Below are 23,665 nucleotides of genomic sequence, written 5' to 3'. Positions count from 1 at the left end.
ACTTTGTGTTTGTGGGGTTTAAAAGACAATTTATGTTCAGCAACTTTTTTCAACTGCAACATTTTTTCAGCAATATTTTATCTTTAATCAGATGATAACAAAGTCTGAATTAACCTGAATAATGACAGTATTGTGTTTGTAGAGCTACTTTACAGCTTAAATTGATATTGTTTCATAACTGATAGATTTGACAAAATTATCACCTTTTTTGTGTATTCAAACTATAGACCTGTTTCAAAATGTTTTCTGAATAAGAACTCAATTTTCTAAATAATTCTCTCTTTTGTTAGACACTATTATTTTACAGAATTCTCATTTTTAAAGGCTCTTATTTTTTTCTTGTTAACTGTAGACCCTGGGGATGCTGCAATTCTGAGATTAATAGCATTTCAGAATCAGAATCAGAATCAGAAAGAGCTTTATTGCCAAGTATGCTTGCGCATACAAGGAATTTGTTATAGTGACATAAGCTTCCAGTACACAGAGACAACAACACACAGACAAAAAATAAAAAATAAAAAAATAAAAATTGGCAAATAAATAATTGTATAAACAATTGTGCTATAAATGATAATGGCATAGGATTGAGTAAGATGCAGGGATGTACTAGGATGGAGGGGTAACAAATAAATATATGGATATTGCACATTTTTTGCATAAGCATAAGTGGGGACTATTTGAAACTATAGACCATACATTTCTAATTGAACAGTTTGAACCCTTGGTAGGGATTTGAGGTATTGTTTTAAACTGATTTAAGTCCTACTTTTACAAGTTTTACAGTTACCTTAGGTGAATTTGTTTCATCTTCTGCCCCTTTTACATATGGGGTTCCACAAGGATCTATTTTGGGACCTATTATGTTTTATATATATATAAACTGAGGTGCACTTTTTTGATGATTACCTCAAATTTGACAAACAGATAAATTCTGTTGTCAGATCAAGCCTAAATAAAAATCTAAAGGATTAATGAAAATTATTTGTAATTATGCGGAATGCAACTAGTAATTTCTCATTTATTCCACCTCACTAATGAAGAAAGTTTTTGAAACAGTCAGTACTTGACTACACACATTTCCACTCATTTCTTATGTTTTTTTCAAGCCACTTCTTTGTCCCTGCTGGTCCACTGCTGTGAATTTTTGATAAACCTGCCTCTAAGTGGAATGTAAATACAATAACTCTGGCTGCATGAAACTGTTCAAAGCCTCCCCACAAAATCCGGATTAGATTTTTAAAGAATTTTCCTCAATTGTTTCTGATAAACCAGAGTCCTGGGACTATAGGACTGTTGTGTACATGACTGCTGTGCAGTTGAAATGTCAGTCTATTTAAAAAGGGTTTATCAGCATTAAACATGTTTCGTAATCTCATGACAGAATAAGAGTGTGAGGTGTGTGTGATCACCTCTCCGGTCTGTCTGCGTGAGCGGCGTGGGATTTGGACAGGCTTCAGGCCCTGCCTCAGGTGCGTCGTAGAGGTCAGTCCTCCTCTGCCGAACAGGATGATGCCGTTTTCACTCTTCGTGCTGAAGGAGAGAGAGATCTCTGAGCCTACGTCAAATGACACAGGCTTCAGCTCCATGTACCCAGGCCTGGAGAAGCTCACAGTGTGCAGGTTCTGACAGAGAGACAAATACAGTGTTTAATTTGGAGTTTCAACCAAACTCCTACTGTTTTTTTTTTTAAAATACTTTTCCAATGGCTTTATGTACTGCATCTGAAAGTTGCACCAAAACTGCATTCTTGAGACAAAAAAAACCACAAAAAAAAACAATCTAATAATTGAAAAAACAGCTGTGTCAAAGTATGTGTCACATATTTACCAGTTAATAAAACAAAACATTTACAAACATTCTAAAAACTATGAACGTATTTTAGTTCCTCTCACTCCACAACAAATTATTTAAATTTAATGCAGAACAGGAATAAGAAATACTGAATTACTGGAGCACAAACTGTTAAAGCTGAATGTGAAGAGAGAAATTGAAACCCTAAAACCTGAAAACTCATGACATAAAACATTTCTTTATGAGACAAAGACCAGTCATTTCTAATGCACCAACAAATGACTTGTTGCCTTGACTCAGATTTACTGAATTCAAAATAAATGAATAAAAAGGATCACTGATGATTTCTATTGTTTCGACAAGTATACATTTCTGATCTACAGCATTTTTCAAATTTACCACAATAAAGGTTGCAAATATAGGGATTAAAAGTGGACAAAAAGAGGAAAATAAATGTTTATAGCCAATAATTCCCCTGGAAAGGATGAGGATTTAGGAAGAAAATCAATATATTCCATGTGTTATTGTTACAAAAATTGTGCAATGTAGTAATGTTATTTATTTATTTTTTATTTGATACTGAATGATACTGAATATCAGAATTTAACACACAGTGATCAATGTTGATATGCTGTAGGAAATGGTTTATGGATAAAGCACAAGTTTAAAACTCATGGTATAGTAGGATACTCTTTTGTAGTGATAATCATAATTACAACCTGCCAGCACTGTAAACCTCAACAGTACCAGAGTAAAACCCTCTTGTTCAAGACAAACTACTGAACACATATGTATTTGTGTTAAGGAAACTACGGGTCACCTTTTAATCTCACCTTCATTTTATTAACCTGTTATGAATGACTTTCTTCTGTGGAACATATCCCAAAAAAAAAAAAAAAAAAAAGGGGGTTCTAACAACATTGGACCCCACTAACCCCATTGAAAAATAAAAAATAAAAAACAAAAAGTAAAATCATACAGCTTTCAACAACATGAGGGTGAGTGAATGATGACAGAATTGTTCATTTTGGGTGACTATCCCTTTAAGTTATATTAACATAGACTTTTTTTATTCATCAAAATGTGATTCTAAAAACCCAGAGAAAGGGAACCAAAAGGGAAGGTTCATTGGTTCAAAGGGAACCAATAGCTCAGAAATGCAAAATTTCTTCTGATTTTAGGACTAAACACTCTGTCTCTTGACTTGTCCCTTTAAAATAAAGTGTGCTTGTGGATAAATATTTAAATTGATCAAATGTTGCCTTTAGTCGAGAGAGAGAATAACAAAGACAGCAATGTGTTGTCTTACTGTACCTCAATGGAGCAGCCTTTGGTCAGTCCTGTGTAGTCTGGGCTGCTCAGCAGATTGTACGGCGTTCGGGAAACTTCAATGTCTTTCATACAGCCAGAGAACCTCTTCAAAACCACCTCTGACCTGAGGAAACGTGAAAAAAATAAAAAACCACATCCAGCATCTGCTTCATAAAGGCAGACTTGAGTTTAAATACAGGAGGAATTCATCAAATAGCATCAGAAGCCTATCTTTGAATACACATTTGCACACCTGTAGTTTCCAGTCTTGGGCACACCGCCAAAATACATCCTCTCATCCTCCCTCAGGTTGAGACCCGTCGCTCCACCTGGAGATGCCACCCGCAACTGCTCTTGCTCATTAGCATCAATGTTCACTATGGCGATGGTTGCTAAGCAAACGTAAAAGAGACCGTGTGATCACAGACAGTCAAGACAGTAAACACTGTAACGCTTTCAAAACATGGACACAGCAGCACTCACTCAACCAGTGGAGGGAGTCTGATCTGTTTGTTTGACCATTAACTAAAGCAGATTTCACACTGGCAGTTTAGTTTGAAACAAAGCACAATTTGCATGAAAAACTCTTCAACTGTTAGTTCAATTGCAATGGATATGTAGTGCAATTTGTGTGAATGTGAAAGCAACTCTAACTGGAGTCCACACTTGTTCAGGAAGTCAAGTAACATGCGTGTATGTTTTGATGACAGTTTTGATGTTTTGATGATAGTTAGAGGATAAAAGCAAGAGTGAGTCTGCGATTGTGCAGTGTAATTGTGCAATGAGTGCAAACAGATCGACACACAAAAAAGGAGTCTGTCTGCAAGCAGCAAAAAGACACCAGTATGTGACAGGCATATAGTAGACTCAAGTATCGTTCACTCTGATGTGCATAATAGCATTAATAAATATATATATATATATATATTGACTGGCATGGTTTTGTATCATACGCAGTGCATGTTTGTGATGAAAGAAAACCTCCTAAATTACGATGGTGCAAAATTATAAATGTAAATTATAAATGTACATTTGTAGTATATACATTGGCTTTGCACCAGTGTAATTGTTAACTAAAACTAAAACTATTAAAATATATTTAATTAACAATTTAAATTAAGCCAAAAATAAAATAGAAAAGAAAAACAAATTGGCAACTAACTGAAATAAAATAAGTAATAAAATTACTAAAACTAACAATGAAATAAAGGTTTAATTACGAAGAATAAAAATGACAAAAGCACAAAACAAAATTACTAAACCTACAAAAAAAAAAAAAAAAAAAAGCTAAGATGTTAATAAATACTCTAATACTAAAATGACATTGTCCATGTCACAAATGCTGAATCAACAGCAAATTGGCATCAGTGAGCTCACATGACATATCTGAATACATGCATCTACTATAAGAGCTCTGACCGAGTGATGATCTTCAGTCAATTAAATAATACGTTTAATTTTGTCACGCTCATCACATGACTTCAGAAGAGGTTAAATACAGTGCACATGTCGTATGGCCTACTGTTAAGAAAGCCTGCAAAAGATTAATGTGAACGCAGAAGAATGAAACACATTTGAAAGCATGAGGGTGGGTAAGTAATGGATGTTCATTTTTCAGACCCATCTCGAGATCGACTGGGCACACTGCTAAAGGTGAGCTGCTCTGTTCTTATATGCGTACCTTCTTTCTTCATGCGGGACATGGTGAATGACTTCCATTTCCCATCATTATAGCGCTTGTCACTGATGATGGAGCCGGTGCCGGAGCCCAGATCATAACTCACTTTCACCCTCCCATTCCTCAGTTCTGCACTCATGAAGTCTTTCTGTTCAGACAGACAAACAGAGAAAAGATATAACCAGCAGAATGCATGAAGATACCGTAAAATATGGTGTAGGTGTGTACGGGCTGTTACCATGTCCTTGGTGGCGAAGTACATCATGAGCGTGTCTGTGGAGAACGTGCGGAACTTGAACATGACGGTGGAAACGTTGGGGTTCCATCGGGTGGGACGGCTGACGGCGGCGTAACCCTCTCCGTCAAACTGAACCGTGCCTTCAGTATCAGCCGGCTGAGGACTACACACACAGCATTACACTGAGCTCCTCACACTCTCACACTGAACTCACAGCAGTGTGTGTGTGTGTGTGCGCTCACCTGACCACACAACCAGCACAATCCCCATCTCTCTGTCTGTAGTTCCAGAGGCCAATGGGTTTTCCATCTAGAGACGTCTCTCCCATACAGCCTGAGAACGTGGTGGTTTTCACAGTGTCTGCCTTCTACACACAAACACACACACACAAGATAAATCTGTATGTTTTTTCACTTGATTAAAAAAGTTCACTTACTGTACTATTCTGATATACTGCACAATAATTCAAAATATATACAGAGTTCTGGCATGAAACTCTGATGGAGCAGAACTCAATCTGACGAAATGACATCTTTATCACATGGCACAACTGATTGGTTCCCTCCTGTATCGGTAGCCAATGAGCTCGCTTCTCAGCATTCAAATATATGACTAGAGCTTGCCGCAAGCAGTGCAGCTTGCTTCAGAAACCCTCCACCTTCCCCAGCTCCACCTGTATAGATCTGCTACGAGGTGATTCATGCATGCCATGGGGTTATTTCATGTATGTAATATTTGCAGCAGCAATATTTCTTACATGTTCACAGCAGCATGTTGTGGATGTATTAGCTGTAGCAAATCTCGGTACTTGCTCTGCCGCAGCAGCAGCATAGCAGATCTATTCCTCTTCAATACCAAATACATTAACATCATGATGTACATTACCATGCCAATCCCTCAGAGAGTTGTCATGACAGAAATTCTCTTAAAACAAGTTCCTGCCATTGTCACCTTCATTTGCTAAGTTGATGTCTAAAGGATGCTTAATGGTCAGTAATATGTTCAGTTTCATGGAACCGACACTATCAGGTGAGACCAAAACTTGAATCGACATAAGCTGATTACTTCACAATTACTGAAGTTTGCAACATTGACACTGTTGAACTGATTTGAACAATTAAATGACTTGAGCTGAAATAATTTCACTGTTGTTATCAGCTGAACTGAACTTGTTTCATAATGGATGAACTTCACACAGTTATTGAACTGAACAGAATCAACACTGAACTGACTGGAGATGAGTAAAAAAATTAGTAAGAGCTGCTTTATAGCTAATATATTGCATCTATAATTTTGAAGTTTGCATCATTGATTCTGTGACTTTTCTGTTTATTACTGTACAGCTGTTTTGAATCTGTCTGTATTGTAAAAAGCGCTACTAAATTGAAGGTGACTTGAAGTACATTTATTTTGGTTTAAGATCAAACACTACATTTACATTTAGTCATTTATCAGACACTTTTATCCAAAGTGACTTACAAATGAGGACAATGGAAGAAATCAAAATCAACAAAAGAGCAATGATATGCAAGTGCTATAACAAGTCTCAGTTTAATGCAGTACACGTAGCAGGGTTTTTATAATTCATTACAGCGTACCAAACAATAATAGTAAAATGGCAGCAGCTGCGACTGTATGAAATGAGAGAGTGATACCAGGATACCAGTCACTGAATGACAGAACCTAGTGATACCATGTAGACAGAGAAGAGTAGTGGTCCAAGAACAGAGCCCTGAGGCACCCCAGTAGTTAGATGTTGTGAAGATACCTTGAAGGACCTATACTACAGGTGAATAATCTAAAAAATATTAACTAATGGATCTTACCATACTTCTCCTGCTGATTAATCACAATATATTAAAGACAATTGATTAGAATTACAAGTTTTTTTTAAATGCAATATTTAAATATGCAAATTAGACATTATCTAAATCTGAACAACGGGTGAGTCGGGTTGAATTTTTTTTTTTTTAAACTCACTGCCTTTAAATATATGTATTGAAACTGAACTAAAAAAATAAAGTGTATTAAAATAAAAACTTAAATGTATATTTTGTATGTTTTATTTCCACTAGTCTGAAATAAGTCATGTTATGCAAGCAAATTCTCAAAATTGAATCGGGCATGAAAATAAATAAATAAATAAAATGATGCTATTGCCTCTGGTGTCTGGCCTTAAATATGTTTTTACTGCAAAATCAGATTCAAATACTAATGAAGAAAATGCAGTGCAGTGCGGTGGATTGATGATGCGATCGCTCACCTTCACTGAGCCCAGCATGCCGCCGACAAACAGGTAAGCATTCTGGTCCACATCCAGCACGGTGTAACTCTCAGGTGATTTGGCACTTCTGAGGGTCGGTAAGATGCCGGTTTTGGGCCCCTCCAGCGCATGGACCAAGATACTGCCATTCAGCCCGATGCTGCAAACCACCAACATCAGAATAAGACCAACACTTAAGCCACTAATAACCAGCAATACTAATAAATAGTTAATAATAAACAGCTGTTTTCATTTTCAGTCAAGATTAGTGCAAGGATTGTATGTAATCAACATTTCCTCCAAACACTGTTTATCTTTACTCCTGTCGTTAGATGTACATGTGAACTGAAATAACATTTTAGTGAAAAGAAAATCGAATGTAGGCATCTGTCTACAGAACTAACGTCTGGCAAGAAAAATTAAAAGCATTTAAGAAGAAGCATTAGATAAAATTGAAAGTTATTTTGGCAGAAATTATGACTTGGTTTTACTGAATTAACACTTTGAAAAAGTTGTAATATTTATTCTGAATCCAGTTTCATTTCAGTCGGTCACTATCGACGCCACGTCGGTGACCGACCAATATGGGATATCGCTTTGATAGACCAATCTACTTTGAGTGTAAACTAAATGACCCAATGCACAGTGGCATGCATTTATTGCATCCAGCTGCCGCTGATCACTGCGTGAGTATAAGAGGGCAGCAGGTGCAATGCATACCAGCTTTTCGCTTTGAAGCCGATCGACAGTGTCGACAGTGCGAGTTCAGCACGCTCTGGTAAGCTTCCTGTGTTGGCGGGACGGTGCTACAAGGGCGGTCATTCCAGTATCGAGTGGGTTGCACACTTCAGGCTGTACTATTCCCTGTCGTGTGGCAAGCGGCCATCTCCCCTGTGCGCCTCAGCACTGAAAGAGCATTTCCTAAAAGAGCAAATTTTCTCTAAAAGAGCTTCACGGGTGCGTCTTTTTAAAGATGACGGGTCGTCCTTTTAAGGATGCCCTTTCACCCGTGCATTTCTGGGTGCGGTCGTTACCTGGCACCGGGTGATGGTCACGATCGCTGCCTCACGTGTCTGGGCGTCAAGCACGCTGAGGTGTCTTTCGTGGATGCGTCATGTTCCCATTTCGGGAAGATGACCATCTCGGGGCTGCGAACCAGGCTCCGCCACCTTCAGGGGGGTGGAGTCCCGCTGCCTCTGCCGCAATCTGGGGCTCATTCTGGCAGACAGACGAGGTCCACTTCCAGTAGTAGCTCAGGCGGTTTGAGGGTCACAGTGGTGGCAAACCCCGCAGGGAACCAACCCTCTGGGGACCACCACTCCTCTTGCACCTCCGATCCAGTGGAGCAACCCACGGAACCCACGCTCCGAGCGACGAAGGTCACCGCGAGTTCCCTTGGTCATGCGATGTCCACGCTTGTGGTCCAGGAGCGCAATCTCTGGCTGTGTCTGGCAGACATGAGGGACACCGACAAGGTCTGGTTCCTCAATGCCCCATGTCCCAGACCGGCCTATTTGGCGACGCGGTCGAGAGCTTTGCCCAGCAGTTCTCAGCTGCCCAGAAGCAGACTGAGGCAATACGACACAGCAGCCTCCAGCAAAGCAGCACCGTGGAGCCGGGCATGGGCGGGCAGCCCCGCCTGTCCAGGCCCCTGCCAATCCTGGCGGTAAACGGAAGAGCAAGCGGCACTGAGACAGGCGACCCAGAGATGGAGGGATCTGCTCTTCGGGAGATGGTTAACGCACCACTCCCTCCCCCGGAGGAGGGCCGGGTGGAGAATCTTTTGTTTCATTTTTCCCCGCCATTGGCCTCACGGCCGACGGTACCCAAATACTCGATAAAAGAGCAATTTCTCTTATCTCTGGGTCCCAGGGGGGCACGGAGAGTTGCGGACGGCCAAGCTCCGGATCTCACTCATCCTCCTCCTTCGCCAGATGGCAGCAGCGGGCGGTTCGAGAGCGTCAACAAAGGCCCTCCTCACACACCCTCTGCCAACCCATGGAACCAGGTGAGCCCTGCACCCCACACCACACTCCGGCCTGCTCACAAGCCGCCCGAGTTGGGTCCCTGTGTTCCACCTCGCTGCCCCACTGCTGGTACGGCTGTTGTTCCGCTGGTCCTGCTTGTACGGTTTTTAAGCTCCTGGTCAGCGCTACCCAGCCCGTCTCGCTGGCTTCTGCGGACCATCAGCCTCGGCTATGCGATTCAGTTGGCCCGGCGTCCCCCAAAGTTCCGCGGTATCCTCTTCACTGCAATGAAAGCGTCCGATGCCCCTTTCTTGTGGGAAGAGATCGCAGTCCTACTGGCGAAGGTTGGATAGAGCCGGTCCCTCCAGCCGATATGAGGACAGGGTTTTACAGCCCCTACTTCATTGCACCCAATAAAGGCAGTGGGTTACGGCCGATCTTGGATCTGCGAGTTTTGAATCGGGCCCTCCATCGGCTACCTTTCAAAATGTTGAAACAGAAACACATTTTCAGGTGCGTCCGTCCCCAAGATTGGTTTGCTGTGATCGACCTGAAGGACGCGTACTTTCATGTGTCCATCCTTCCACGCCACAGACTTTTTCTGTGGTTTGCGTTCGAAGGACGGGCATATTATTACAAGGTCCTGCCCTTCGGGCTGTCCCTGTCTCCCCGTGTCTTTACGAAGATCACGGAGGCAGCTCTCGTTCCCCTCAGAGAGCAAGGTGTTCGCATACTCAACTACTTAGACGATTGGCTGATACTAGCACAGTCTCGGGATTGCGGTCGTGCTATCCTTTCTGCAGCAAGGGTTGGAGCGAAGGCTGTCTCCCTCCACCCTCAAAGTCCAGGTTGCCACTCAAACAAAAGGAATCGCCGGTGCAGCACAGATGTCTACTAATTAAATAATTTATTAAAGGTGCATAACAAAAAATAAATGACTAACGTTTCGATGTGGTTACATCTTCATCAGAGTCCTTGGAGAGAATGAGCAATGAAGCCATTAATAAGGATCATCAACAGGTGTGATTAAGGGGGCGTTGGCCACCCAAAACAAATACATCCCTCTGAACCAAGGTGTCACACTCATAAAACAATCATTAAAGGGCAAGTGCCCACATTATTACAAAGATCACAATACAATGGGAGTAAAAATATATTAATCTTAAACACTGTATTTTAATATGCTTAGGTGTTTAAAGGAAGCATGTTAAACTCAATTCATCATTTAGACCTAGAGGTTCTCGAGTGTTAAGTGTATGTATCCAAAACGCTTCCCTGCATAGAAGTTTATTAATAATGTCACCACCTCTGGGTGAAGGTAAGATTTTCTCAATTCCCCAAAACTTCAAAGAAGCAGGGGAACCATGATTAGCCTGCTTATAGTGCCTCGCCATGGCATATGTTAAGTTCTGAGTACGAATTGCTGTTTTGTGTTCAGCTATCCTCAGTTTAAGTTGACGTTTTGTTTGACCTATGTACACCAGTCCACAGGGACACTTCAGAAGGTATACTACATGAGTACTGTTACAGTTAATAAATGAAGAAATAGAATATTTCTTACCAGTACGGGGATGTGAAAAATCTTTCGCATTGGTCGAGTTGGAGCATTGCGCACAATTGCCACATTTATAGAAACCCAGAGGTGGGCTAGGAAGCCAAGTAGTAGAAGGTGGGATACTCATATCTGAATGAACCAATCGGTCACGAATGTTACGGGCACGTCTAAAAATGAACCTGGGCGGCTCAGCGCAGATGTCTTTGAGTGTCGGGTCACTATTAAGAACGTGCCAATGTTTGCGAATGATGTTCTTTATTCTTCCTGCTGCTGGAGTGTAGCTAGTTGAAAAAAATACTTTAGATGTCGTATGAGGCTTAGGTTTTTTCTTTAATAATGAGGCACGGTCTGTGTTAAAAGCCCTATCCCAAGCTTTAGAAATATCAGATTTATCATAACCTCTTTGATCAAAAAGACGCGCTAGGTGGGCTGCTTTTGACATAAATTCACTTGTGGTACTACAATTTCTTCTGACTCGTAAGAACTGGCCCACTGGTATATTACGAATCAAGTGAGGTGAGTGATTACTGTCTGCTCTTAACAGGGTATTCCTGCTAAGAGGTTTACGGTAGATAGTAGATTGTAAGATATTATTTACATCCTTAGAAATGGTAAGGTCTAAGAAATCAATGGACTGCTTGTTAAACTCCATAGTAAAAGACAAATAATCTGTAGTAGAATTTACATAAGTCAGAAAATTATTTAACTCACTAAGTGTGCCCTTCCATATTAGTAGAATATCATCTATATATCTGCGCCAAAGTGATATTTTGGAATGGAACGGGTTATTTTCAGTGTTCTCTATACATTTTTCTTCCCATAGGCCCATCACCAAACAAGCATATGAGGGTGCAAACGAGGACCCCATTGCAGTCCCCTGAAGTTGTAAATAGAATTTATCATAGTATTTAAAAAAGTTATTAGATAAAATGATCTCGGCAAGATTAACAAGGAATTCTGAAGGAGGCAAAACATCAATGGGGCGTTTGGTAAGGTAATACAATATGGCTTGTAGGCCTATATGGTGGGGTATGCATGTATAGAGACTTTGTACATCCAACGATACAAGGACATCATTGCTTTCACACTTCCAATTGTCAATCAAATTTAACACATCAGTTGTATCCCCAAGGTATGATGGTAAACTGTGAACATATTGTCTTAAAAAAAAATCAACAAATTGAGAGAGAGGTTCGGTTAGGCTGCCTATACTAGATACAATGGGGCGCAAAGGAGGGTCATCAAGTCGTTTGTGAATTTTAGGTAAACCATAGAATACTGGACATCGAGGGTGGTCAATAAGTAGAAAAGCCTTTTCTTTATCAGTAATCCAGCCTTTTTTATGAGATGTATCAATAAATTCATTAATCATATTTTTTGTGCTGGAAGTAGGATTATGAGGAAGGAGCTGATAATGTTTTTCATCATTTAATAATTTAAATATACCACAATCGTAGTTCTTTAAGCCCATAACCACAACAGCGCCTCCCTTGTCAGCTGGACGAATAATAATGTCATGTCTAGATTCCAAAGAGCGTAGCGCATCCAGTTCACTTTTTTCCATATTTTTATTTTTGGGAGGAAAGGGCCTACTTATTTTAGCCATGTCTTGCTCAACTAGCTGACTAAAAGTGACAATGGTAGGATTTAAATTAGAAGAGGGTAAGAACCTTGATTTCTTTTTAAAGGGAGTCATTTCTCTAGGGGTCTCCTTAGTATTAGAATCATAGTTTCTACATACAGTATGACCATTGGATAAGACATTGGACCTAGAAAAGAAATGTTTAAGGTGAAGCTGTCTAAAGAATTTGAATGAGTCCACTTTAAGAGAGAAAGAGTCACTTTGATTCGACGGGGCAAAGGAAAGTCCTTTGCGAAGCACTACTTTCTCTGTATCCGTGAGGTCAATGTCCGAAATATTGATTACAGTCTCCTCTGGAGGTTCCGCGGGGACCAGCGCGTGGGTGGTGGGGCTTCTCTTCTTCTTCCCCCTTGAGCCCCGCCTCGTCTTTGTCTTTCGCGTTTGTAACCTCGATCCAAAAAAGAAGTGGAATTGGGATATGGTGAAGCACCGCCTCCGACGTCACTCAGATCTTCAGAGGAGTCTCTCTCACTCGCTGTAGAAAGAGGCGTGTACCTATTAGATTTAGGCATGGGTGGACGGTTGTTCCTAAGAAACCTCCTTCTGCTTCCTTGCCAATCATATACTGTCCCGTCTGCATAGTCTTTAGTGTCCCGTTCATATTTCCTTATCTTATAGTTCTGTAAGTCCTTCACAAAGCCAGATAGAGTAGAAGAGATTTTTTCAGCAGCCTCAGCAAACTTTTCTGCATTAACTTTGCTCTTCATTTCATCTTCTACCCGTTTCACTTCAGTTTTTATTTTGTCTTGTTCAGATTTGGTCTTCTCAATTATCAAGAGCATAAGATCAAGGGAGCATTTATTTAGAATGTGTTCCCATTTTTGCATGAAGGGTTGATCATCCAGACCAAATGACGGGATTTTGTTCATGCGTAAACCTCGAGGGATACGCTTGGCTTTCCAATATTCTGATAAAGTTATGGAATGCCAAAGAAATCTGGACTCTGATTTTTTCAAATCTTCTAATTCTCTAGTCAATGACAGTATATTAGGCACTGGAGGCATAAACGTGTCTTTGAATAAAGAGTGTGACACAATAATGTTAGCACCTTGTTCATCAGTAAAAGATAATGTCTCTGATCGTGCATTTGTACTTGCATTAATAGATTCAAAGCTGGTCATCTTGTTTTCTTTCACAGCGTGCAGCAGGGAACGTGGAGGCCTGTCCTATTGGCCTTGGTAGTAGTCGATAGAAAAGAAAGTTCTCTGCGCTTCTGTAATCCAGGTTGCCACTATTGCTGCGTACCATGACCCCGTGAATGGGAAGTCTCTGGGTAAGCATGACCTCATCGTCAGGTTACTTAGAGGGGCCAGGAGGTTAAATCCTTCCCGGCCCCCATCTATACCCCCTTTGGACCTGACTCTAGTGCTTAAATCACTACAGCAGGGCCCATTCGAGCCTTTGTATTCAGTTGAGCTAAAGTTTCTTTCATTGAAAACCCTGCTCCTGCTTGCAAAGGCCTCCATCAAGAGGGTAGGGGACCTGCATGCATTTTCAGACGCCGATTCATGCCTAGAGTTCGGGCTGGCTGACTCCCAGGTAATCCTGAGGCCCCGGCCTGGCTACGTGCCCAAGGTTCCCACTACATCCTTCAAAGACCAAGTGGTGAACCTGCAAGCGCTGCCCCTGGAGGAGGCAGACCCAGCCCTGGCTGTGCTTTGTCCCGTCCGAGCATTAAGGTGCTAAGGTAGACCGGACACAAAGCTTCAGGACCTCAGACCAGCTCTTTGTCTGTTATGGAGGCCGGTAGAAGGGGAGTGCCGTCTCTAAGCAGAGGATGGCCCACTGGATTGTGGATGCCATAACCCTGGCTTATCAGGCTCAGGGTGTGCCCTGCCCGTTCAGGTTACGAGCTCACTCAACTAGAAGTGTTGCATCCTCCTGGGCGCTGGCTCGTGGCGCCTCGCTGACAGATATTTGTACAGCTGCAGGTTGGGCGACACCTAACACGTTCACTAGGTTCTATAGCCTTTGTGTAGAGCCGGTATCCTCCTGTGTTCTCACCTCAAACGGGTAGTGGCACTGAGAGGCCCCGGTTAGTGTCGGCTTGCTTAAACCGCTCCAGAGTGTCCGTACTGTAGACCCTGTTGAGATCCTCCATCACCCTAAGCAGCTGGACACGGTGGAACGTCCGGCGCCAGACCTTCAAGATGAATCCGTGAGAACCATGGAAGGGTGGGTTCCATATTGAGACCTAAGCGGTACTCATATGTGTATAGTCCACGGTATAGCCTTAGAGCCCGTGTTTCCCGGCAGACTTCTGCCTTTCCCAGAGGGTTTTAATCACCTCAAATTTTTTCCGTATACTCCTAAACGGATGCTATATGTGTATTTGCCTCCGAGGCCTCCTTCGGGAAGGATGGGGCTTCCACAGCGTCCCGGCTCCAAGCGGACCGGGTACGTTTTCCCAGTGTTATCCAATCTCACCCAGTGAGGTAGTGCTTTGACAACGGTGAGTGGAGCTACTTGTTCTGAGCCCCGGCCTACACCTAATAGGGGTGCAGGCGGTTCGCACAGGGCACTGGAAGGGGCAGCACCCATGGGATCCCATATTCGTCCCGCTTTGATAGGGATCCCATATTCGTCGGTCACCGACGTGGCGTCGAGAGTGACCGACTGAAAGGGAACGTCTCGGTTACGTATGGTAACCCTCGACCACGTCCCGTCGCCATGGTTGCTGTACCGCCACTGGGCTGCCGGGTCCCCAGCTCGGCTCCTCAGTGAAAAACTGGTATGCATTGCACCTGCTGCCCTATTATACTCACGCAGTGATCAGCGGCAGCTGGATGCAATAATTGCATGTCAATGTCTATTGGCTCATTTATTTTACACTCAAAGTAGATTGGTCTATCAAAGCGATATCCCATATTCGTCGGTCACCGACGTGGCATCTCCGTTCCCTCCTTCAGGGAACGAGGGTTACCATACGTAACCGAGACGTTATTTTTACTTAGTCCACTGACAAATAGTTTTTCTTGATTTTAGCATAAATAAAATCTAGTGAGGTTAAAGCTTTAAACAAGGAAAATGATTTCACTAGAGTAAGAAAAACTACTGTTTAATATTTTTTAAAGATATATATTCTCTGAAAACCATGGAACACAATTTCCAACAAACAAACAAAACAAAAAGGTAACTGCAACTTTTTACATCTTACATATCTGACTTTTATTTTTCACTTTTTCAACTTTACATCTTCCAGTTTATATCTCTTTTAATGGAGCCTAATTTCATGTACGAATGGATCTGTCTGTATCATGACATGAAATGCATAGAAATTTCAAAATAAATAAATAATACATTTTAATAATAATAAATAAAAGTCTAAATGACCAGATGCTAACTCAAAATTGTGAGAACATAACTTAAAAATAAAGTCAGATTTTTTTGTTATTTTGTTCATTTTTGAAATTACGAGATAATATCTCCCAATTCAAACTTTTATACATCAGACTTTTTATACATATTTAAACTTTTTTTTTTTTTTTTTTTACATATTTCCTGAATATATATTTCTAAATAAATAAAACACAGTGTAAGTGAACTCTGAATTACCGTGAGGCTTCGATCCGATGCCAGTTTCCATCATTTATGACGAGATCAGGATATTCGACACGGCCGACCCCTGATCCCACATCCCACAGGAAGTTCACCTTACCCTTCCTCATCTCAATCGCCAAGAAATCCACCTACACATGATGGAGGAAATTCAACTCTCATGAAACATGACATCATGTGTGTGTGCAAGAGTGATGAGCTCTTATTATCTCCCTCTCTCAGCCATGGGCAGAGGCTTTGGAAAGTAAGGAGCTCGCCATGTTTGTTACTGACTCAAACACACATGTCCAGTAATGTGATCCACAGACTGATCACTTAAATAGAAGACCTGAAGAGATCCAGACAGTTTTACACTCACGTATTTGGCTGATCCGAGGTAGAAGAGCAGGTTATCAGCAGCAAGCGTCTTCACATGGAGGATAATGGTGTTATAGCGGCCTTTCTTGATCTCTGGCCGGTAGGTGCGGATACAGCTTCCACCGGATGACACAGACACCTTAATCTAGGGGTCAAAGGTCACGAGAGGTCAAGCCAGGGAGTGCAGACAGCACATGATGAATGATCTCATTTCCTTTCTAGCAGCAAATTACTTAACATATTTAAGGAGAAATCAACAACAGCATCATTTATTGAGCATGTGTGTTCAAAGTGTTTAAATGTCATGTGAGGTTTGTCTGTGCTTCACTGTATGAGGACATGAACACATCAAGTTGAACACATGAACACATCTCCAGAACTGCTCTGAAAGTCACTTCAGCAGCTTTTCAACGTTTTGTTTCAGAAAAACTACCATCAGAATCTCAAAGGTCTTCACTAAAACCCACCAAAATATAAGTTTGGATTAACTTGAAGCAACTATAACAGAAATATATTACTATTGTACAGTAATGTACAGAATGTAAGTCTTAATTTAACAGTATTACAACCACGACTAATAATTTATTTTATGGCTAATTAAATTTATTTTTAGGAAATAATCACACAGTTAATCTTAATTTTAACAGTAAACCGCTGTTGTGCAGCACTTTGGCAAAACAAAGTGTTTAGTTTATTTGTTTAAAAGATTAATTAAATTGTTAATGTTTTAACCCTTCGTTTGACTGCCAGACAAATTAAAATACACAACGCAGAATTGCTGAGAAAAAATAAAATAAAAATAAATAAATAAATATCTGGAAAAATAAATAAATATATAAAAATAAGTTGTTTTGATTATAATTGGGTTTGGATTTTTATAAAAAAAAAAAAAAATATTTTTATTTTAAATCAATTAAAATAAACAAACAGAAAACACAGAATTAGGTAAAAAAAAAAAATTTAACATAGGGCCCTACAAATGTAATTCTGGTAAAGCGTTTAGTTATGTTTCATGATTTTAATTAATTAAACATGCTTTTTGATTACTGGCATTTCCTAACCATTAAAAACATCCAGAAAAATGTAAATGAACAAACAAACAAAATAACAACAGCAGAAAAACCAAAACAGAATAAAAAATACAATAGAATGAAATAACATAAAATGGAAAATGGTAAAAATAAAAATAAAACTGATTTCACAGGCTGTTTTCTACAGTGTAGATGTAAATGGAGGGTTTTCCAGGAGAAGGGCAGGCAGTACTCACAGAGTTGGCCTGTTTGCGAGCCTGGTTGATGAGCTCTTTGATCTGCGAGATGTTTTTCTTCAGGTTGTCCTGGAGCTCCTGAATGGGCTTCAGTTTCTCCAGCAACCTGTCAGCCTCGTTCTCCAGATCCTTGACTTTAGCTCCGGCCGCGTGAACTGAAGACACACATGCAGAGGAGCGGCCGTCACCAACATTCACACACCAACATTAAATCAACACCACATTAGAAACATGCTGGAGAGCGGAGCCGTAAGTAACAGAGAATCAAAGGCGCAGGAGACTATGAAAGACTTCAGAAACAAAAGCGAAAATGGGAAAAAAGTGACATGTTATATATATCTCTCATTTGCAGCATAGGCAGCGAAAGACATGGAGCTGTTATTTCAAAAGAGAAGATGAGAGAAAAAATTATCTGTAATTAGCTAAAGCGCTCATTAGGATAACAAGCTTAGTGAAGCTTTCAAAGGCTGCGTTTAATCCTGTTGGGTTGAGACAAAGAACGGAGAAAGACAGCGACTGGGAAAACACCGTCTCTGTACATGCAGCGCTCCGGATAAAAGCACCATGCTGAAGCTGAGCTCTTTAAATCAGTCGCACAGATGAAAGAAGAAAATCGTGGATACATACTTATTGCTGTTGACGTTCAAAATCAAATGGGGGGGAAAAATACCAAATAAGCATTTAAGTGATCGTGTAACACAAACATTTTAATTAAGAAATCAAATCTTCATGATCCATGCAGCTGTTGTGTCTATAAAGAAGGATTGTTGCTGGAGTTGGATGGGTGTCGTACTGTTTTTCTCCGGGTCTTTGATCAGGCTGTTGGCTGTTTTGACGTCGTCCTCCAGTTTGCTGTGGTTCCTCTTCAGGCCCATCAGGTTGAGGTTGAGGTCCTTCAGGCGGTTGAGCACGTCTATGGCCGTGTCGTTGGCCTCCGCTGCCTTCAGTTTAGTGGCCTGGATCTTCACTGCCAGATCTGCCCTCAGAAAACACCGCAGGTTTAGCTGCGCGTCTCAAACATCATGCTCACACAGCTCAATGACAACATTCAGATGAAGAATACGCCCAGCTCAAATTTCACTCCATAATCAAAGAAAAAAAGAATGATAAAGGTAAAGATAAACCTGTTTGATTAAGAACTATTTATTTATTGTGACTTTATTTTCGTGACAATTAAGCACATTTCAATCCAAATTCAGGCATCCTGACATTTTAATTTTGAGTTTATTACATTTATTCTTCTCAATGATTCTACGTCAGTAGAGTGAATCAGCATTCATTTACATCAGCACTACAAATACTACCAAAATGAAAAGATACTTTCCTGTTTAATTATATTCATCAGTTATTGCTATGGTTATTATTATATTTTCAGTAATGAAACTGGAGGAGAACTCAATTACAAAATCAATTACAAAATTTTGTTTTTTGTTTTTTCATTAAAAGGAAATATGCTTTTTAAAAATCACTTATAAGTATACATTTCCATTACAAAAAGGATCTGTGATAAATGTATCACATTTCTAGATCAAGCATCTTGAAAAGATACTTGAATAATTTTGATGAGAATCTTTATTCTCAATTTTTTTTACTTTTTTATTGTTAATTTTATTTCTTATTACTTTGTTTATTTAAAATAATTATATATATATATAGTGATACATAAATAGACTTGCCTTGCCTACATTGTTTTTGTATTATTTACATACTATTACAGTATTTATTAATATTTGAGCTTTTTAATTCTGAAATTTCTATTTAGGTTTATTTTATTTCAGTTTAGTTATTCTTAGTAATTCTAGAACTTCAACTTAAAGCTTCATCTAACATTTATTTTCTTTTAAGCATTCAGCTACTTATTTTTTTTAATTTCTTACACTTTTAGTTTCAGTAAACAACACTGACAGAATATGGAGGAATGAAGGCGACAAGACACATCCAAGTCCAATGCTTCCCTAATATCCTGTCTACTGAGATGCCTTCATCTGGGCTTTTTTTAGAGCAGAACAAAGTTGCCCTTTACAGTCGATGATTGTGATTACCCACAATTCTATGTGTCAAATGTGGAGGCTGGTGCTTAAAATGGTTTTAAATCCTTAGAAGAGGCATTGTGAGGTTCTAGATGCCTGTCTGAAACCTGTTGTGTGAAGCAGTGAGACGTATGCTTTAGGTTTCAGACACACACACACACACACACACACCATCTGGGATGGCGTTGAGTTTCTCCATTGTGTCGTTCAGGCCTTTCTGTAAGTCTTTGTTCTTTTTGTTGGCTCCTTTCAGTCTGAACTGAAGAGCACCCAGATTGTCTCCATTTTCTGAAAAATAAAAAAATAAAAAAATAAAAGTTGTTGAAGAAGATAAGGTTTTTCTTGGGAAGATTTGTGAGAAGGATGGACATCTGATGGCTTTTTTTGTTCACCTTTCACATCGTTCTGCAGTTCTTTGGCCTCGTTCCACAGACGGTGGCTCTTCTGAAGCGAACCCTTGGCCTGGTCTTTCAGAGATCCTTTGGGTCCTGAGGCCTACAGACAGGACCACACACACATCAGACGCTAGAGGGACGGACATGGTAAATGGACTGCATTTATATAGCGCTTTCAACAGACCACATGGATTTTTGGTTTAATTAGAAAAAAAAAATGTGTCTATTTGCCACACTTTATGAGAATGAACCTGCAGTACACTATCTGTCCAGTCTTCAATTATCCTTCAGAAATCATTCTAATATGCTGATTCGCTGCTCAAGAAGCTTTTCTGTTATCATCAAGTACAGTAAGTCACAAAAACAACGGCCCTGGTTGTGTGGAAATAAACAAAAAATGATATTCTATATGAAACATAACACAGAAATCAGAAATGCTGTTGAACGTGACACGATCAGTGTGTTCTTGACATGTATTTCCACGCTGAGAGAGGGTTAGAGCATTGAAAGCTCATTTTTAGTATTGTTGCATACTGTTGTGTGAAGCACTCTTATTCAGTTTTAACCTTTCGGCCCACTATTTCTGCATTAGATGTAAGAGGATGATGAAAGAAGGTGAACGACAGGAGCGAGGGATGATAACCGGAGAACAGGAGGAAAGCTTTGATCCCTGAAGCAGGACAAATTGAAATGAATCGAACTGCTTTAACACGACCTGCCTGAGGAGTGGAGTGAAGCACAGCATTTCTAGACATTACAGACGAGCTCCTGACAGCCACACAGGGATCCTGGATGAATCCTCACGGGAGTTCAACAAGACTGTGTTAGCTGTTTATATATACAAATATATATGTATATATATACACATGTTCCACTGTGCATGTCTCTCTTATTTAACACTGATTCAGATCATCATTTCATTAGAAGAGAGTTCAGGGCATGAACTGTATTTCCACTTACATTTCAGTATTGCATTTTTTTTTTTTACTTTTTTGCTTTGACACAAAAAGACATGAGTTACAAAGACGCGTGTACTGTAAGTAAAAAAAGACAACAACAACAAACAAAAAACAACCAAATGTGAATTAGCTGCTGACCATGTGGAGCATTTCACACCAGTCCCTGATGCAGACAGGAGACACTTATGATGCTGTGTCTGTGTGTGTGTGTGTGTGTGGTTTCCTCACCAGCTGTAGAGCATCAATGCTGGCTTTCTTTGCCTCTTTGGCCACCTTATCAGCCTCATCGATGTAGTTCTTGATGTTGGTGTAAGCCTTGAAAGCAGCAGTGGCATTGAAGGACAGGTTCTTTGCCTCAGCTAGAATACTACAGAGACCACACACACACACACACACACACACAGATTAGTGAAAGAAGACAAAATATATCACTGGAAACACAAGCCTGTGGTCACATTTCCACAAAATGATATTGCATTGCTTTGTGCATTGCTTCTGCACATTTTGTAACACTTTAGAAATGAAATGTACAGTGAGTGGCACTAAAAGCACATTCGATCCAAAACAGAGGAATGTGAATCAGGCAGCAATTTATTACATTGCTTGTTGTACGCATAAATATAGTAGCACCTACACTAAAGCGAACACTGGCTCTAACCTATAGTGCTAACAAAAGCAAATGTGAGATAAGATGCATTTGCTGAAGCAAACATGCCATTTTATTTGGTTTCTGCAAGTTTTTGAGCTCTTTTATTGTGACCTGTGTTTCACAGGTATCTGAGTGTATTGTGCACTGCTGCACCGGGTGCGCTACCAAGCAAGTTTACTGTGTCAGAAAAGCCACACACAGAGCTGGTTATGTGATGGAAATGTACTCGTGCACTATAGTAAAGGTATTTGGATCTCACAACATTCATACATACATACAACATAGTGCAAGAAACCTTGCAAAAATAGGTTTATATTAATCAAAAATCTTTGAAAAGGAATAACAGTTGTTGGTGTTTTTCTGCCTCTAATGTTCATTTGAACTAGAAACGGCAATTTACACACACACACACACACACACACCCACACACACACACACACACACACACACACACACACACACACACACACACACACACACACACACACACACACACACACACACCCACACCCACACACACACACACACCCACACACACACACCCACACACACACACACACACACCCACACACACACACCCACACACACACACACACACACACACACACACACACACACACCCACACACACACACACACACACACACACACCCACACACACACACACACACACACACACACACACACACACACACACACACACACACCCACACACACACACACACACACACACACACACACACACACCTGTCGAGTATGGCAGCAGATTCGTTGAGCTGGCCGGCGTGGTCCTCCGCTCTCAGCAGCAGTTCAGGGATGGAGTCGTCCAGACCCCGACCCATACGTGCCACCGTAAAATCCAACTGATCGTGCAGGGGACCCAGCTCTCGCTCCATCTCCTCCAGCTCCTGCAGACGCCAGTCAGTAAGCCACGGCTCCAACCAGTAGTTACTGTTTAGTAACATTTCATGTGTCCAGCGTGAAACTGACCTCTTTGCCCCGGTTGATACTGTCTGAGAGTGCGTTAGCTTCATCTAGCATCTTCTCTCCTTCTGCCAAAATCCCCTCCATTTCCTTTTTCTGTTTACCGGCCGCATCCCTCTTTCCCTGCTCGAACATAACAAAACTCTTTAGCGACCGTGTGGAGCGTGTCATAAGTCTGTGCGTTTGTGTAAGTGTGCACCTGCAGACGGTCGAGGTTCTGATGGTTGTTATCAGCTAGTCTTTCGGCCTGTTTGGTTTTGTTGTGCGCGTCCCTCAGCAGATCCTGAGCATCGTCCAGTTTCTGCCTGTAATCGCCCATTTTATCACTGACCTCCTTCTTCAGGTCCTCTGTGGCCCGGTGTGGATCTCCAAACAAACGCGTCACTCTAGCCAGAAGAGCGTCTGCGGCACTATAAAGATGAAGAGAGAGAGCAAGAGAGAGCTCCTTATCTGTGACTAATGACACAAGAAAACCCTTTAAGAGACCAGAGCACACCAGAATGACCAGCTACACTACCGTTCAGATGTTGGGGATCAGTGAGAGTGAAACAGTTTTTTGTCTTTTATTAGGAGACAGGAGACATCAAAGCATTAGATATCTACATGCTCCCTCTGTCCTCCTCTAGGTGTCTCTCTCTGTTCTCTCATGGCCGCACAGACACAGGAATCCATTACAGACGTAATTTGATTAGGCTGGAATAATATTCCTCCCCCGCCCAACCTCGGGCAACTTTTTAATTAGTTCATTAAGATTTTACATAAGAAAGAGAAACTTTCTTCATTTGAGATGTGGTCCAATGAACCACAAAATACGGCTGAGAAACATAATGCTGCCAAAACAATTATTGCAGCCTGAGCTTGAATGGCGTCCTCGCTGCTGCTTCACTTTATGTGCTCTGTGTATAAGAGGTCTGTTGTGCTACTCGAACTGAGTTATATTCATTATGATCTTTACGTTTGAACAGTATGCTGCATTATAACCAGTGTTGGGGAGTAACTAGTTACATGTAACGGCGTTACGT

The 23,665-nt window shown here is 40.8% G+C and overlaps 1 protein-coding gene across 5 annotated transcripts in view; it reads right to left on the bottom strand.

The window, feature by feature from the left end:
* Positions 1-23,665, bottom strand: part of lama2 (laminin, alpha 2) — a 258,283-nt gene that overhangs the window by 44,141 nt on the left and 190,477 nt on the right. For all 5 annotated transcript variants that reach the window (XM_059499216.1, XM_059499217.1, XM_059499218.1 and 2 more), the window contains 17 exons: positions 22,843-23,053; positions 22,650-22,766; positions 22,407-22,567; positions 21,240-21,378; positions 20,050-20,152; positions 19,829-19,945; positions 18,421-18,603; positions 17,628-17,782; positions 16,362-16,505; positions 16,001-16,134; positions 7,282-7,441; positions 5,261-5,385; positions 5,019-5,181; positions 4,784-4,928; positions 3,356-3,494; positions 3,106-3,226; positions 1,410-1,622 (listed from right to left, as the gene is read on the bottom strand). In XM_059499216.1, the coding sequence (XP_059355199.1) occupies positions 1,410-1,622; positions 3,106-3,226; positions 3,356-3,494; positions 4,784-4,928; positions 5,019-5,181; positions 5,261-5,385; positions 7,282-7,441; positions 16,001-16,134; positions 16,362-16,505; positions 17,628-17,782; positions 18,421-18,603; positions 19,829-19,945; positions 20,050-20,152; positions 21,240-21,378; positions 22,407-22,567; positions 22,650-22,766; positions 22,843-23,053 (2,530 nt within the window). The remainder of the gene's footprint in view (positions 1-1,409; positions 1,623-3,105; positions 3,227-3,355; positions 3,495-4,783; positions 4,929-5,018; positions 5,182-5,260; positions 5,386-7,281; positions 7,442-16,000; positions 16,135-16,361; positions 16,506-17,627; positions 17,783-18,420; positions 18,604-19,828; positions 19,946-20,049; positions 20,153-21,239; positions 21,379-22,406; positions 22,568-22,649; positions 22,767-22,842; positions 23,054-23,665) is intronic.

Source organism: Carassius carassius, chromosome 18 (assembly GCF_963082965.1).
Source record: "Carassius carassius chromosome 18, fCarCar2.1, whole genome shotgun sequence".
NCBI classification, from domain to species: Eukaryota; Metazoa; Chordata; class Actinopteri; order Cypriniformes; family Cyprinidae; genus Carassius; species Carassius carassius.
This window is presented reverse-complemented; position numbering and strand designations above follow the sequence as displayed.